Source organism: Artemia franciscana, chromosome 5 (assembly GCF_032884065.1).
Source record: "Artemia franciscana chromosome 5, ASM3288406v1, whole genome shotgun sequence".
Lineage (NCBI taxonomy): Eukaryota > Metazoa > Arthropoda > Branchiopoda > Anostraca > Artemiidae > Artemia > Artemia franciscana.
The window spans coordinates 14,555,756-14,574,312 of NC_088867.1; the positions used below are offsets into that span (position 1 = coordinate 14,555,756).

The following is an 18,557-nucleotide window of genomic DNA, read 5'->3' on the forward strand; positions in this document are numbered from 1 at the left end:
GCCCCCACCAACTAGGTGTTGGGGTGGCGCGAAGCGCCACCCCAACAGCTAGTTTTAAATAAATAAGTTCAGAAAGGTACGCAATGAATAAAAAACTACCATGAGGAACCTGAACACTGTCATTAGCCTTTAGTAATCACAACTACTTAATCAGTTTGATAAACAAAATATTTTAATATCAGTCAAAAAATTAAGTTTTCCATTTTATCTTTTGAAGCCTAAAAACTCCTTCTTAGATTCCAGAATCTTGCAAATTATTCTTTTAATTTACGGTAAAACATTTTTTCCATTTATGTGTAGAAAAATCTTAACTTCTTTTTCGATAAATTTAGCTTCTGGTAATTTTCAAATATTACTTTTTTCCTAAAATATTGATACATTGAAAAGCCTTTTGAGTTGTTTTATATTTTAAATGGTTTCAAAAGAGGCATAGTTGATTTTGTCGTATTTTCTTAGTAGTTAGAAGATTTCGGATGAACATAATTGAGATCAATGTATAAAAATAGAAATGAACAACATTGTCTAATTGGCATGTAGGTTGATGATTAGATAATGTAAAGAAAAGATTTCGAGTTAAGTGAATCTACGACCAATTTACGATATTTAGGAGGAAGTTTGGAGGAAGGAAATTAAAGGAAGGAAACCAAGATATTTTGGAGTTATAACGGTTATTTTCTAGTATTTTGTAATTTTTGTGCCATTGAAGAGGGAAAGATATCCTGGAAACAATTAGAAAGATGTCATAGTAATTGGTCGAAGAATGCCTTAAAATCCAATCTGTGTTCCTTTAACCACTCAAATGTAAGGACTAAAAAAGAATATAATTATGTATAGATCATATACAAATACAATTATAGTTTTTAGAAATTAAACATATTAGGTACACTGACAAAAGGGGAGGCAGGATTAACCTCAAAGAAATGAAAAGACTAAGGATATTAAAGTGAAGCTTTCAGAGAATGTTGAAGGGAGTTTTGAACTCAATCAAGAACATCATATGCATGACGGTTATCAAAACGGCGTATGTCACGAACGAATAATAGAATTAAATTGTAACTTTCTAGGAACGATAAGGAGGATGATCAATTGACCAAAAGGCAATATGTGCCCGCTACTGTGAATACTGCTACTATTAATACAACTTCTACAACTAATTCTACAACAGCTACAACAACGACTACTACTATTACTACTACTACTATCTACTACTACTTCTACTGTTGCTAATACATCTGCTACTACTACTACTACTACTATTATTACTACTACTACTACTACTACTACTACTACTAATACTACTACAGCTACCACTACTACTACTAATAATAATAATACTATTGAACGAAATCAAAACGTTTTAAGTGCATCCAAGTTATCAAAATGGCACAGATGCAATACCTCAGGAAGAAAATAGGGTATTAAATTGAAACTGTCAGGGACAGCTGAAGGAGATGGCAAATAAATGTGTATTCAGATTATGAAAATTGAGTCTTTGCAGCAGTCCAGAAAAAAAATCAGGGTATTACGGTAGACCTCCAGGATGTACACTTAGGAAATTTAAACAAAATCAAAAGACGCTATATGCCTTTTTTCGAAAGGGAATATATGCAATATATAAAGAACGACTATTCCATAGCTGCTTATTAAACTAAAATTGTCTGAGCATACTGAGTGAGGAATATAACTAAACCAAAGTTATTTAAAGCTTGTTAAAAGGATGTATCAGTGATATCTTAGAGAGGGTTGAGAGAATTAAGCTGACATTTTCAGGACATGTCTAGGGGGATAGTTGATAAATATTTGTCTATACTCAAGGTAATAACACGACGAGCAATAGAATTTTCAACCCATATGTTTGAATATTGTTTCCTGTGCCCCTCAATCCAAAGCATTATAGAACAGCTGTTGTTTAAAAAAGATTTGTAAGTTTCTGCCCAACATATAAATACTACGCCAAAATATCGATTCTTAGGGGAAAACCGAAAAGATTAAAAATATTCTTTTCTTAACTAATCAAAAACGAACGAAAATTAATTAAAGAAAATTTTACATAAGAATTTCTCCAAAGGAAAGTAAAGAGCTACATTAAACCAAAAATGACCATGAATAAAGCCAAATAATTTTTCAAGCTTAAGACTACCGTAAATCACAATAAACAAATGTAACCAAAACCAAACACAAATTACAATAAATTACCTACTCAAATTCGAAACTAGCAGAAACTACCACTAAAAAAAATTGTTCACGAACACCATAGAGAGCTTACATTTAATCACTTTGCATAAAATCGACTTGACAACAGGATCATAAAATTCAATATGGCAACCAAAAATTGCGTTTTGAGCGTCAGTTCCTGAATCGAAAGATGGGGCCCTAGAACATCCTAAAGAGGATTTTTAACGGCTCATTTAAAACCTAACACAATCATAAAGCGCCGATAGACCCAAAATATGAACTTCGGTCGCCCATTCCAGAAAGAAACGGCAGGGAAGAATGGAAATGGGAACTAATCAATAGTTTAAAACTAATCCAGAAGATTAGAATCCCTCCTCTTCTATATTTTCCCTTCTCAGTCCCCTTAATATCATTCATAAATGGTTTATTGACTAACAGAACCAGCAGGCTGATGTAACATAATGTCGACCTGCTTAAGGTTTCATTTATAAGCTAACTAGCTGTTGGGGTGGCGCTTCGCGCCACCCCAACACCTAGCTGGTGGGGGCACTTCGCGCCTCCCCCCAAGCCCCCCCACGCGCGTAAGTCGTTACGCGCCATATTAGTTACGCACCATTGTAGTTGTGTCCCTGTGTCCCACCTGTGAATATAGATAGATATATATATATGTTTTTAACTACGTAAAACTTGCGAATATACAACATTCTTCGCTGTCCCATTGTCTATGCATATAAATAGATTGTCAGGTTTACCGACTCTTGAACATGCAACATATAATTGTCCAGGGTAAAAACAATCCGTATTCAGATCTATACCTCATTATTCTAATGATTGCCCTTGAGCTTTGTTGATGGTGATTGCTAATCGAACATTCCCTGTGTCCCCGTCGTCATTCACATATCCCCCTGTGCCCCCCGGCGTCCCCGTTGTAGTTGTGTCCCTGTGTCCCGGTCGTCATTTATATTCCCTGTGTCCCGGTCGTCATTTGTATCCCGGTGTCCCAGTCTGTAGTTTCTCTTTGAGTGTCCCGGTCATCATTTATATTCCCTGTGTCCCGGTGTCCTGGTGTCCCGGTCGTCATTTGTGTCCCGGTGTCCCGGTCTGTAATTCCTCTTCGAACATTCCCTGTTACAAACATGAAGTCAGTCGACAAACAACTTCATGACGACATACAGCTCAATCCTTATAATGACGTAAGTCGACAAACATGACGTCAGTCGACACACAAACATGACGTCAGTACACAGACAAACAACTTATCTAACTTCATGACGACATACAGCTCAATCCTTATAATGACGTCAGTCGACAAACATGACGTCAGTCGACACACAAACATGACGTTAGTCAACAGACAAACAACTTATTTATATATATATAGATTTGTATGTCTACTTGCTTAATATAAATCCGTCTTGATAATGACGTCGTGAAGTGTCACATGACACCAAAAATGGCAATAGTTAGTGGTATGTCTGAAATGGAAAGGGTGGGAGGCAGGAAAAGTGTAGCAGCATAATTTCCATGATCGAAAACCTTGGACCTGGTTTTCACAATCACCCCTTTTGTATAGTCTGCTCCCTGTCCCAATCCTTTTAATATTTTTTCATAAATTATGTGTTGACTAACAGAAATAGACTAGTTCTAGTAGTTAGGCTAGGCTTTTAGTTAGTTTACTGGTGTTAATTTACAGATATTTAGTGAGAAAGGTAAAATGTATGTTAATACACTGAGAGGGGACAAATTTGTTGTTTTTGTTAGTTGCTTCAATAAAAACGTAATTAGAGGACGTTTTTCAGTGAATAAGCTCTATCATTTTTTATCTAGGCAAGGGCAAAAAACTAGGGGGCATGGGAAAGAAACTGGCTGGAACCCATTAGATCTCGTGAAATATTAAAGTCAAACAGAAAGTATGCTTTCGGGATGTAGAGCTAAAATTATTTGATGCATTGTGACAAAGAAAAAGACTTGTATTTAATAATAATACGAATTTGCGTAAAATAAATTAACTAAACATCCCGGTTTCTTTTAAAAATGTCATTAATAATTGAGTTTTTACAACCTCAAAGAGGCCAATCATACTATACTCCACGTACTTTTTATCTGATAAATTCTAGATTTTTTTTTTTCTTTTTTTTAAGACAAAGTTGAAAAGAGATGTGAAGCTAGGCTTATATTTAATGCCCCACTTTAGCAAAAACGGATGTTTACTTCTTCTGATTTTCTTTGCCTAAGTTAGAAAAAAGATTTTTTTAAAAGTTTTTCAATCAATGTTCTTAAAACCTAAAAAATGCACAAACAATAGTTAAAAAACAACAGTTTTTGATGAAATTGAAGAGAGAAGCCAAACTTAAAACGAAAAAAAAATTACCGCTTCACGGTTAATGCAAAGTATATTTGAAAAACTATTTCAAACGAACTGTCTCGTGATATTTCCTTATGTTTTTGGAACTCTGAAAAACTAATGGTTTACTTACAACTAAGATTTTTTGGTTTTTTAGAGAATTAAAATCGTGCTTTAAAATTTATTGATTTCATTACTGGTAAGAGACTATTGACAATTTTGTGAATCTTTCTTTATTTTATTTTTTTGTAGGCCACTGGGGGGTTTTCTTGCACCTATTCCTTTTTTTGCGTCGATTTTATGTTTTCAGTAAAGCGCTTTTTTTTCAGAATTCTACAAGAATAAGAAACTAAAATGAGCCATTTTTTCAACTGTTTTATCCATTTATTTTTTTTTTAACTGTGGCACAGCAATAGCAACCTCTCCGTGAAATACAAGGTCATCAACTCTTCCATGACCATAGACAGAAGAATCTCCAAATTCAGTGCCAATGTTTTAAGAGCCAACCACCCTTGGACTAGTGTTGTTTTATGTTTGTAGTTGAAGTGTATATAATAATTTTTTTATACTCCGTGTAATCCGTTTTTGACGGGTAATAAATTAATAATAAAATATATTCCATTAACCATGAAGCAACGGTTTTTGTTCTCTTTATGTTTCAACTTCACTTTTTACTTTCAACAGAATTTTTTTTTTTTAGTTAATTTGTTAATAACAGCCATTTGATACGGCAGTGAATACTTCTTTTCTTATTTCCTAATTTTTTTTTACGTAATTTTGAAGTTTTACTCGAAGTTGCGAAAAATATTTTAACATAAGCAACATTCTTGCCCTTCCAAGGAATTTAGATAACAAAAACAATGAGATTACTAACCCTTCCACCCGGTCTCCCTGGTTCTCCTTGTTCACCTTTGATGGAAGAACTAAACAAAAGGTCCCCTCTATCTCCTTTTTGACCTGGGTTTCCGTTAGGACCGTCAGCTCCTCTTCTTCCTGGGGCTCCAGGTGAACCTGGTGCACCTAATTGACCATCTGTTCCATTACAGCCATGAATGCCTGGGATCCCTTGTGGACCTTCCAATCCAGAAAAACCCTGTAAAGTTTTAAGAAAATAATCAACTGAAAAACTTAAGGATAAAAGCTGAAGGTCAATGTAAACAAAATAGTACATGATTCAGCAACATAAACGTTATTCTTTTTTCATCAAGGCCAGCATTCTGGGCCAAAAGGACCTGAAAAAAAGAAAATAAACTCCGAGTAAAAAGACAAATAGTTCATTAAACTCACCAAATACCTTGATATTAGTCTCACTTTGTGAAATTTGAGCCAACAGTTACCCCACTATAACTCGAAGAATTATTGAATAAAATTTTATAATAGTAAATTTCTGAAAATGTAAGTTATTGTGGTTCCCTTCTTAAAAGACTTCAAAGTTTAGGAGTTGAAGAACAATATTTTATTATTTTTTTTTTAATCCCATCCCGAGCTTCCAGTCTACTTTAAGGGTCCAGCTAATCTAAGTTAAATCTCCAGAACTTGAATGAAACACAACAAAAGTTGACTTAACTATTGACAAACGCAAGGTCAAAATTTTCCAAGATGCAAAAAAGCTCAGTTGGCATCATAAAGGTAGAAAGGCAGACCTATTGTACTTTTTCTAAACTGAAAATACAAAACAATTTATTTTTTTGATTAGAAGACCAAATCAAACCAGCAATCCCTCCGACATTTCCCAGTCTTACGTCCCAATTAATAGTTTCAAGCAGAAAGACAGGCATGTTATATCTTGTCTCATCTCTAATCTTGCAAAGACCTAGACCCTGGTGGCCTGCAATTTCAAATCAATCTTGTTGTCACACTTAAACCTTAGTTATTTTTGGTATTCGGGTGGGTATTTGGCCCTTGTTGAAAGTTAAACAACATGAGGATAATTCAATTAGTATTTTTTGACAACCAAGGTGGGCCGGAACATACCAGGTGAGACCCTCCTCGACTATTGCGTCGCTAAAATCTAGGCACAATCAAAAAATATTTCAAAAAGAATCATGCACATATTTCAAGTTTTGTAATTGGATGTACTAAGTGGGCTTATAGCCTCTCCAGAAAAACCCCAAGAGCATGAAAGTTCCAGTTTTATTTATTTCCTTCAGCTTTCTTACGGAAAAAATAAACTATACAAAGTAAAAACTGGTATAAAAAAATGTTTTTCATAGAAAAGTAAAGACGGGTATAATTAATACTTGGGTGCCACGCCCTCCCATATGTCCACTAGATGGATTCCAAAATTCAAGTTTTCATCTTCAGTCACCTCAAACCTTTTGTTTTAAGTAATTAAGCAAATTTTATGCAAATAAATTTTTTCGACATATTAAAACTCTAGGATGTACAAACCACGATCGTAGAGGCTCATTATGCTAATACAATAACAAGCCCCATCTTAATTTTCCGTTATGCCGTGGACCATTTTTCTAAAAGGAATACATACCTTTATTTGTAGCAATTAATGATTGAGCCGTCCCCTCAGCGATCAACACTCTATTTTTCATTAAGTTTTCTAAAAGTTTTATCTTCAAACAGCTCCTTCGTAAATCATTCTCTGTTTCTCCACAAAGACCTAACTTATAATACCCCCACCGTTCTTGCAATTATTAAGGCGAAATTATTCCCTTCCTCCTCTCTAAGCCAGTACCTGTTTACAAGAAGATTTCAGACACTGACTTTTTTTCTCTGTTATTGAATACAACAAATCCAAGCATGTCTTCATATCATACCATAGGCTAATCATGTAGCATCACACCGTAATACGCTTTGAGATATGTTCAGCAAACATTGATTAGAACGCTTATCAAAGCAAGAACGAGACGTAAGTAAAATATTGACACGCCCTATTATAGGCAGCGCAATTGTGAAGAGTAAAATAGTAAAGAGCGATGTGGGCACAATGTATTATTTATTTATCTATATTTTTTTTTCTTTTAGACCGGGAGATTTCATATCGAAGGAGTTGACGTAGAAACTTTGAAAAGTGCTAATTTGATTGGAAATTGGAAGGGCTTGTGCCCTTTTTAATAATAGAGAGCGACTGGAGGGTAACTAACACCCCTTCCACGCCCACAATTTCCTCAAAAACATCCAATTAAAATTTAGAGATAGCCATTTTGTTCAACGTAGTTGAAAGGTCCAGAAACAATGTCCTTGAGGATGACGCCCCCCACCCGAGAGCCCTCAGGGCAAGAGTTGTAAGTTATGCCCTGGGGGCCTTTAAGGTTTATATGGAAAGGGTGATCGTATAAACTTCGGAATTGGCCCATTGGATTACTAATCAGAAGTTTAAGTGCACTATTTGAGATTCAAAGTGATAGGAGATTGGATACCCTCCCCCCTTCTCGTATTTTCCCAAAATACATCTGATTTTTAGAAATTTTGAGATAAATATTTTTTGTTAAAGAAACTTCAAAAAACGCTCATTCGATTGGAAATTGAAAGGGCTAGTGCCCTATTTAATAGTCAAAAGTCATTGGAGGGTAACTAACCCCCTCCCATGTCCACCATTTCCTGGAAGTTATGTCTTCGAGGATGAAACTCAGAGCCCTCAGGGCAAGGGTCATAAGGTTTGACCTAGGGGCATATAAGGTATATATAGAAAGGGTGATCGTATAAACTTTGGAGGTGGCTCATTGGATTGGTAATCAGAAGTCCTAGTGCCCTTTTTAAGATTCAGAGTTATCAGAAAGTGATGGGTCACCTCCCCCCCCCCCGACACCCATATTTTCCTGAAATGCATCTGATAGAAATTTTGAGATGACCATTTGTTGTCGTGGAAACTTCGAAAAAGGCTCATTCGACTTAGAAATTAAAAGGTCTATTTTTAATAGTCGAAAGTGATTGGAGGGTAACTAACCCCCCTCCCACGCCCACAATTTTCCCAAACAGATCCAATGAAAAATTTTGAGAAAGCCATGTTGTTAAACGTAAATGAAAGGTCCGAAAATTATGTCTTTAAGAATGACCCCCCCTCCCAGAGCCCTTAGGGCAAGGGTTCCCGAAATTTATCTTATAGAAATTTTGAGATGGCTATTTGTTGTCGTAGAAACTTCAAAATGACTCGTTCGTTTGGAAATTGAAAGGAATGGTGCCCTTTTTAACAGTCAAAAGTGATTCGAGGGCACCTAACCTCTCCTCATGCCCACCATTTCCCCATTAATGTAGTTGAAAGGTCCAGAAATTACGTCTTTTAGGAGGAACCTCAGAGGCCTCCTGGCAAGGGTTGTAAGTTATGCCCTGGGGGCATATAAGGTATCTATAGAGAGGTGAACGTATAAACTTTGGAGGGGGCTCATTGGATTGGTAAACAGAAGTTCTAGTCCCCATTTTAAGATTCAGAGTGATCAGAAGGTGGTTACTACTCCTCCCCCGACCCTTCATATTTTCCTGAAATTCATCTGATAGAAATTTTAATATGGTCACTTGTTATCACAGAAACTTCGAAAAACGCTCATTCGTTAGAAATTGAAACGGCTATTTTTAGTAGTCGAAAGTGACCCTGGGGCAACTAACCACCCTCCCTCACCCATCATTTTCCTAAACACATCCAATCAAAATTTTGAGATAGCCATTTTGCTCAACGTAAATGAAAGGCCCGAAAACTATGTCTTTGAGAATGACACCCCCCCCCCAAGAGCCCTCAGGGCAAGGGTTTCCGAAATACATCTGATAGAAATTTTGAAATGACTATTTGTTGTCTTAAAAACTTAGAAAAAGGCACGTTCGATTGGAAATTGAAGGGGACTGTGTCTTTTTTAATAGTCGAAGGTGATTAGAGGGCAACTAATCACCCCTCACGCCCACCATGTCCCCAGACACATCCCATCAAAATTTGTAGATAGCTTTTTTGTCCAACGTAGTTGAGAGGTCCGAAAATTATGTCTTTGAGGATGAACCCCAGAGCCCACAGGTCAAGAGTTGTAAGTTGTGACCTGGGGCATATACAGTATACAGAAAGGGTGATCGTTTAAAATTTGGAGGGGGCTCATAGGATTGATAATCATAAGTGCCCTTTTTGAAATTCAGAGTGATCAGAAGGCAGAGAGCCCCCCCCCCCCTCCCGACACCTCGTATTTTCTTAAAATGCATCTGAAGGGAGTTTTGAGATGGCAATTTGTTGTCGTAGAAACTTTGAAAAAGGCTCTTGTTTTAATGATCGAAAGTGATTGGAGGGCAACTAACCCCCCTCCCAAGCCCACCATTTCCCCAGAAACATCTAAAAAAAATTTTGAGATAGCCATTTTGTTCAACGCAATTGAAAGGTCTGGAAATTATGTCTTGAAGATGAAAAGTCAGGACGCAATTGAAAGGTCAGGACCAGAGTTGTAAGTTATGCCCTGAGGGCATATAAGGTACTATAGAAAGCTGAATGGTATAACCTGTGGAGGGGTACATTGGATTGCTAATCAGAAGTTCTAGTGATCTTTTTTAGATACAGACTGATGGGAAGGTAGATATGTCCCCCACACCTAATATTTTCCCGAAATGCATCCGATTTTAATTTTGAGATGGTCATTTGTTGTCATAGAAACTTCGAAAACAGCTCATTCGATTGGAAATAGAAAGGACCAGTGCCTTTTTTAATAGTCGAAAGTGATTGGAGGGTGACTGGACCCCTCCATGCTCTCCATTTCCCCAAACACATCCAATGAAAAATTTGAGATAGCCATTTTGGTCAACGTAATTGAACGGTCTGGAAATTATGTCTTTGAGGATGGCAACCTCCCACAGCCCTCGGAGCAAGGGTTGTAAGTTATGCTCTGGGGGCATATAAAGTATCTACAGAAAGGGTGATCGTATCAACTTCACAAGGAGCTTATTGGCTTCATAGTCAGTATTTCTAGTGCCCTTTTTAAGACTCTGAGCGATCGGAGGATGAATACCCCCTCCCAAACCTTATATTTTCCCGAAATACGTCTAATAGAAATTCTGAGATGATCATTTGTTGCCGTAGAAATTTTAAAAACAGCTCAATCGACTGGAAATTGAAAGGGCCAGTGCCTTTTTAAATAGTCAAAAGTGATTGGAGGGCAACTAACCCCCTCCCTCGTCCATCACTTCCCCAAACAATTCAATTAAAATTTTTAGATAACCATTTTGCTCAACGTAATTGAAACGACTAGAAATTATGTCATTGGGGATGACAGCCCCCCACAGCTCTCAAGTCAAAGTAAGTTATTCCCTCGGCCATATAAGATATGCCCTTTTTAAGATTTAGAGTGATCGGGGGATGGATCACCCCCAACGCACAAATCTCGTATTTTCTCGTAATGCATCTGATAGAAATTTTGAGATGGTCATTTGTTATCGTAGAAACTTCGAAAAAGGTGCATTCGATTGAAAAATGAAAGGGCTAGCGCCCTTTTTATTAGTTAAAAAGGGCAGGAGGTCAGAAAATCCGACCTACCCACGCCCATCAACTTCCAAAACCAATCTAAACAAAATTTTGAGGTAGCAATTGTGTTCAGCGTAGTTGAAAGGTCTGGAAATTATGTCTTTGACAGACTCTATACCTTCTCAAGACCATAACATAATTTGCACTTTACTAAAAATAAAAAATCTGTGGATTGTCAGCTTAGTACACATATACTGATATACATTCCTTAAAGTTTTAATAGTTTTTAGTTTATTAAAGTTAAAAAAGTTAAATATTCTAAAAGTTTTCTATTTTTCTATTTGAATTTGCACTTAACAGAAAACAAAATACATTTAGAATGTTTTCACTTCGTTTTTACTTGTTTAAAATGTTTTACTAGATATATGACGGGGAAAGCAATCCACGGAGGTTTTTTTTTTTTTTTTTTTTTTGTCATTTCTTTATTCGTGTGTTTGTTAATCATTTCTGTTCATATTAAGTTTTAATGTTGCTCCTTACTTTCAGTTGCAAAACTTTGTTTTATTTAATATACAAAAAAGATGTCAGGCACCAATCTCTCCTTATTTTCTTTTAGGAAATATAAAATTCCAATCATGACAATGTCATATTACAGCATATTACCTTACTTACGCAAACACTGATTAGAATGTTTATCGAAAAAGGAACGAGACAAAAGTAAAATATTGACTAACTCAGTGCAATTAAAATACAGGTCAAATAAAGCAAGATAATTAAATGCAATTCAATATAGAGCTTGATATAAATAGATTAAAGTAAAAAAAAAAGTGGACGCTTGAACTCAAGTGGCTTGGTGCTGCCTTGAGTTATTTGCAGTAGTAATAGTAGTAATATAATGAAAATGCAACTTTTAGGCTTTTTGGAGACTGGGAGAGAGACATACGACACCAGCAATAATATGCAAGCAAGAGCTTCAACACAGATATAATATAATTTAATTACCTATAATAAAGGTTACGTATAAGTACAGTATAATTTAAAAAGGTCATAAACAATAAATGGGAAACCCTATTTAAACCAAAATAAAGCACATATTTTCAGTTTTTATTGCAAAAAAATCAAAATGGGACAGAAATATCCCTACAGCTCCCACCTTCTTGCCCATTTAATATCGACTTTTTCTGAAAAGACATCTTTAGTAAAATAAAGTAGGCTCGATGTGCCTTGTTTGAAGTGGAGTGAAAGAAAAAATATCCAATGAGTATAATTTGAGGCCCTACGTAGGACTTCATACCTCAAACACCCTCTCTTGTTTTAACCACTTCTTTACAGAAAGAAGAAAATTTTACATTTAGAAAGATAGGACATAAAGAAGAACATTTTCCATATTGTTAGAAGCAATAATCTATTAAGTAATTTTAAATGTGCTTTATTGCAACTAGAAACATATTTGTTGAATCATCACACCTCACCAGCTTCCATCCCCAATTTTTTCACAGAAAGGTGAACATGTTGAATTTGGTTTGATTTAGATTTGCGCAAGAATATCAAAAGTCTTATCTAAGAGCCAAAGTTTGTCAGAGACCCCTCAAAACCCCATGAACCTTTTGCTGATGAATTTTCAATCAATCAGTGGGCATGTAGTACCTTAGAATCATCCAATGATTTTTAATCATTCTTCCAGTTTTATTCAGTCTGCTAAGAATCAAGTAGCAAGTCCATCCAATGCATCTTTTTCCTGTTAGGGTAGGTATTTCTTACCTTTTTTAAACATAGTCATGCGAAGACTTCAACGTTTTATAACTAAAATAAGCCTATCCCAACCCCTCTTCCCTTCACATCAAAAGCTTTTTAACTAAAAAGTAGATGTGTAGCACTTTGTTTTAGCCAAACTCATGCACTAAGGAACTAAAGAAGCTAAACCATCCTTTGGACACCCTGCCCCTTGTTCCTCTCACACCTGTCTTTTTAAATATTCATAGACATAGTTTATCTTTGGGAATCAAACACCATAAAGATTGTCAAACTGCTTGATTTGAATTGCAAGTATAGAATAAGCCCCACAAAAAAAAAATTTAATTTCTCCGACAATATTTTAGCAAAAATGTGGACAAGTTTTGTTTTGTTTAAATAAAAATTTGGAATGTAAGGGCATGCATGTTCAGAATATGTTAATGAATGGTTGAATTTGTCCTTTGACCTAAAAAGTACAACCCGATATCGTTTCACTAGATACTTTGCAAATAGGTATTTTGCACCTGGTTTGAACTCTCTATCATTCAAAATTCTCCCACCTCACTTTCTTTTTTGTAAGAAGTCAGGTATCTGCCACCTTGTTTGAACCAAATCCAAATGAATGTTTCATTTTTATAATTAGAGACATGACAACGGCATAAAGTCTCTCTAATATCCCTCTCCTTTTTCAGACTGTTCAGCAGAAAGGTAAACAGGCCTGTTTTTTTGTTAACTTGGTTCAAATTTAATAGGGAAGTACCTTAAGCCAATAGAACATGAGAATGCTGGATTTTGGAAGTATATCCTACTTATCTATCATTTAAATGAAATTTCAAAGATTTGCTTGAAACTTAAGGAGCAAGTACCCTGGGCAAAGATGTCATTTGCCCAAGGACTTCTCACCCATCACAAAACGTTTCTCTAGAAACTTAAGGAGCAATCACCCTGGGCAAAGATTCCACTTGCCCAAGGACTTCTCGCCCATCACAGAGAGTTTCTCTAGAAACTTAAGGAGCATGCACCCTGGGCAAAGATTCCATTTGCCCAAGCACTTCTCACCCATCACAAAACGTTTCTCTAGAAACTTAAGGAGCAATCACCCTGGGCAAAGATTCCACTTGCCCAAGGACTTCTCACCCATCACAGAGAGTTTTTCTAGAAACTTAAGGAGCAAGCACCCTGGGCAAAGATTCCATTTGCCCAAGGACTTCTCACCCATCACAAAGAATTTCTTACAGGCAACAGCAGTTAGGCTTCTGCATATTTATTTTGATGGGCTAAACACTTGTGCTAATTGGTTTACTCTTTGTGTTTCTCTTACGTGCATTCGAGTGTACGAACATATTTCTTCATATCCATAGTCGCCCAAAGAAAAATTTCCAGGGGGTCAAAATAGCAGAAGAGGGAGTGGATTGGGTAGGGTAAAACGTTTTAGGATAAAAATTGGCAAGGAAAATAAATTTCTCAAAGAGAACACAAGTATTTAAGTTTTACATAAAAATGAAACCAAATTCGACAAAATTTAGAACTGCACTGATTCCTGGTAAAACAAACAATCACTTTGATCTATTATGTATTGAATTATGATATATTATTCTGTACTTAATCTTGATCTACTATGTTTAAACCCTAGAGTGAAAGAATATCAGACTAAAACCAAAATAACGGACCCCCTTCCCCCGAGATCAAAACGACATGGTCACGTCCTCATGCAATTTACTAAGCCTTACAATAGATTACGGGTGATGTAGAGGTAGGAACCTAAAAACACCTTCCTAGTAGAAACTTTAAGCTCTGAATACATTCCTAGAAGCGTCTTGTACGTGTCCTAGATGAACAACTTTCGAACATTTCAACATCCACTAGTGGGATATTATCGAAATCATCATATTTCTAAGGGTTCTTATTCAAAACCACCTTCTTTCAATAGGTATGTGGTTTTGATTTAATGATGAGGTGTGAAATACATATTTTTTTCATAACAGGATAATTCTCCAGTTTCAACAAAAATCCCTCATATTTTTAATATTTAACACATCCGCAGTATAGCAAAATAAAAACAAAATTTAAACTTACAATAAAGCTGTCAAACTAAAAGTTTTTTTATGCTCAAAAATTGACTGAACAAAATTAACACGTTCAAATAAAAATTCGATAGTGAACATATTTTCTTAAACTTCATGATATTTTATAACCTTGTGAATATGGTAGTTGCCATTGGGGTATTTTTTTTCTGTGAGAGGGGGGTTTATACAAAAAAGAACTCATAGAACGCATAAAAAATTGTTTATATTGATTTTCGTTCTGTTTTTACGAGTCAGAAAAACATCTCGAGGGGGGAAGGGGGTCAAATCCCTTACCCCCTTCCTCCCTGGATATGGCTTTGTTTGGTCGTTTCGTTTTCCGTCAATTAGATTTTCAAAAATGACGCGCAGGAGTAAGATGCAACAAAAGTGCAAATAAATTCTTGTGGTACATTTTTCGAATGAGAAAAATTTTCTTTTTGCGACAAAGTATTTTAATAATTTATTTATGATTCTGGGGTTCAAAAAAGTGCTTGAAATAAGAGCTAATTGGCATCATAGCTTTGATATAATTTTTTTAATAATACATATATACGACTATTCTTCTCAAGTATTTACCAAATATTTAAAGTTTACTAATACTAAATTATATTTCTTTTATACATCGAAGGATGTGAAACCACAGGTTTTTCTAAAGTCATTGATTTTCTCTGGTTTGGGTAACTGTATTTTATGAAGTTTGATAAGCTTGTTGGGCCAGAAAATTTTTTGAGGTGGACTGTATTTTGGCCTTGGACTCCCCCTTGCATAACATAATCGATGAAAGAAATCATTTATCTTTTAATCTCTCTTTACCTCCAGTATTAAAATCCTTCGATCTTAAGACTAGTTTTTTTCAAAAAAGAGAAAAAATACGAAAGATGATCTTTTCATTGTTAAGAACAGTGATGTGAAGCGTAAAAAAAAGTATTTAGTCTCTTAACGACAAAAAGTATCAAGTCAGTTACTTGATTCTAAGCTTTTACTCTACTCTAATAAAAAAGAAACATATTTATAGAATAAGTAACCAATTTTAAAGAAAATATTTCAATTAACAACAGAGATACATATATATATACTTTTATAATTCAAAACTAAATTTAATCAATCAAATTAACCGTACAATCAACTGTTAATAACTACCTAATCAATTAAATTTGTATTAATTTAATCAAATTGTTAAAAAATTGATTAAGTAAACCAAAAGGATTAACAGAGTTCAATCTTGAATTCAAACAAAATTCTATGTAGCTAATTCAGTTGATTAAATTAATCAATAAAATTGACTAGTAGAGTTAAATAGTAAAGCTTAATCGCAAGTTTTGCAGTTAATCTAATTTAACCAGAGGGGTTGGAATTAATTAACGATTAGTTCAAACAGTTAATAACTAATGAATAAATTCAGAAAAAAATTCACATTTTTTCTGAAATATAATAGAATTTTTAAAATGATTTAGTAACTTACCGGAGTACCAGGTGGTCCTGTTAGTCCAGCTATTCCGTTGTCACCCTGCAAATACAATCGGTGATTAGTGGCAAAACATGTTAGTAGACAAAAGAAACCAAGGACAATACCAGTTATAAGGCCTAAAATATAATCAAATATTTACGTTTTATGCAGATCTTAAACATATGACTTTCTTTTCTAATTAAAAGTTATCGATCAAAAGCCAGGCATACCAGATTAGGACAATGAAAAAAGTAGCACTGGGGAGAGACGCCCAAAAAACAAAAATGACCCAGAAGAAGCATTAAAAAAATACAAACTCAAAAGCATGAGAAGACTCAACATCTCTATATTTGAAAAAAACAAATGCAACAAAAATATGTAAGTACCATAAAAACAATTCGGTATAAGTAAACTTGAAATGTTTGTTAAATGCATGATGTGAATAATTTTTAAGTATTAATCCAATAAAAATTCCATAGGAGTAGTTTTTCAAAAAAAGATGAAGGTTGACTAGCATTAAAGCAATGACAGTAATTTCAATTAATAGGAGATATCCGTTTGCCTAAAGGATCCTGGGCGTTCCCAATGTCTAGAAGATCATTCATCCCTTTTCTAGACGTGTTTCAGCCCATTTTTGCATCAAATAGAACAGAACAACGGTTTACTCCACTAAATTTAGGGCACAGGCAAAAATTTTGGTCAAGCAAATCCTCTTAAAAGAGGTAATTTTTGACATTAAACATTAAGTAGTAGCCCCATAAATAGCTTTTCACATAAATAAATGTGAGACATCAAATTATGGGCAAAAATTATAATAATTATTGGTAGCCAATTATATTTATATATAATTTTCTCAAATATAATTGACCATTGCCCAACCTGATATATATTCAAAATTCCACTGTCTATAACGTTAACTTATAACGTTTGAAAGTTCAAACGTTATATAATTCTGGGAAGGATTTAACCCGGGGAGATTTAGTTAGTGGGGTGTATAAAATTCCTTGTTCCTGTGGAAAGTTTTATATTGGTAGAACTCACCAACAATTTACTGAAAGATTTATTGAGCATCGCAACTCAGTGGAAAAAACCCTACAACTAAGAAAGCCTCCCGAAACTTTTGTTTCGGCTCTAGCTGAACATGTATTCTTTTATCCCGAACATTTTATTCAATTTGATGAGGCTACAGCTATTTCTAATGATAGAGATTTTTCTCAGTGGCCCAGGGAGGCTATAGAAATTAAAAAACATATATTTGCTAATATTTCAATATATAGAGACACAGGGAATTTAAATATTGACCCAATTTATGATATTCTTTTAAAAAATGAGCCAATAGTCGATGGGGGAATTAAAATTTTACACAATCACCAGGAGACAGGATTACCCAATAGACCAAAAAGAGTTGCTTCAATGTTAGAAGAGGATTATTTCGCAACAGAATAATTAACTAAGTTTCAATTTTCATAATTTTTCCTCAGTTGTTCTTTGATTCTCACTGAAGTAACTCAAATAGCCGCTTTTCCCTACGTGTATAAGTCGCGACAATTGTATTTATTATTATTGGTGGTGGTTTTTATTTGTTTTTAGATTAGTTTTCTTTTAATTTTCTATCTTGTGCTGAAGACGCCTTGTTTGGATGCAGGCGAAATATCCGCGTTGTTTTTAGTCTTCAATTCTACTGGCCGTCGTCTCGTTTGAATTTTTCTTTTTGTAGAGTTTTATCTCTCTTGGTTGTTTATTATTATAACGTTAAGTATTATATCCGTCTAGGAAACAAATCAATAAATAAACCCCACTCTGATAATTAAGAGTTGTATGTTCCAATTTATTTCATCACAAGATAAACGTCCCCGTCCTTCTAAAGTGTATAATAGTCATGGATGATATATACATTTGTATTTCTTTTCATTTTTATTAAACAGTGACTCTTTTGTAAGTCTACCCTCTCTGAAAACCTAAATCCATCTGTTTTTCCTTTTCAACTCTATTTTTAAATATTAAAGATAGCTAGCCATAATCCTTAACTCACATTACCAAACTCTTCTTCTGTTTCTCTAATCCTTACCTCTTTAACCATTACCCTTCTATTTCTCTAATCCTTTCCCATGGCTTGTTTACCCCTGATTTTTAATAATATGTAATTATGCGAAAAAAGTTAGCACGGCTTTATATTTCCAATCTTTCTCTTTATTCTCATTATATGAAGTTCCATTTTTCAATTCTAAATATTATTTATATTTTTCCTACTAATAAGAATGATAATTATATCATCCCTTCCCCCAGGATAATAATAAATTCATAAGGAATTGGATTTTGAATGTAATTTTAAAGTTTAATAACAATTTAGTCTTTGAAGGCCCCTTACAGACACATCCATCCTCTTGTCTTAACCTTGTTGTTATCTTACAC

At 34.8% G+C, this 18,557-nt stretch overlaps 1 protein-coding gene across 3 annotated transcripts in view; it reads right to left on the reverse strand.

The window, feature by feature from the left end:
• LOC136027008 (collagen alpha-1(IV) chain-like) overlaps positions 1-18,557 on the reverse strand; it is a 200,179-nt gene that overhangs the window by 174,767 nt on the left and 6,855 nt on the right. For all 3 annotated transcript variants that reach the window (XM_065703901.1, XM_065703902.1, XM_065703900.1), the window contains exons 3-4: positions 16,161-16,205; positions 5,394-5,612 (exon numbers count right to left, since the gene is read on the reverse strand). In XM_065703901.1, the coding sequence (XP_065559973.1) occupies positions 5,394-5,612; positions 16,161-16,205 (264 nt within the window). The remainder of the gene's footprint in view (positions 1-5,393; positions 5,613-16,160; positions 16,206-18,557) is intronic.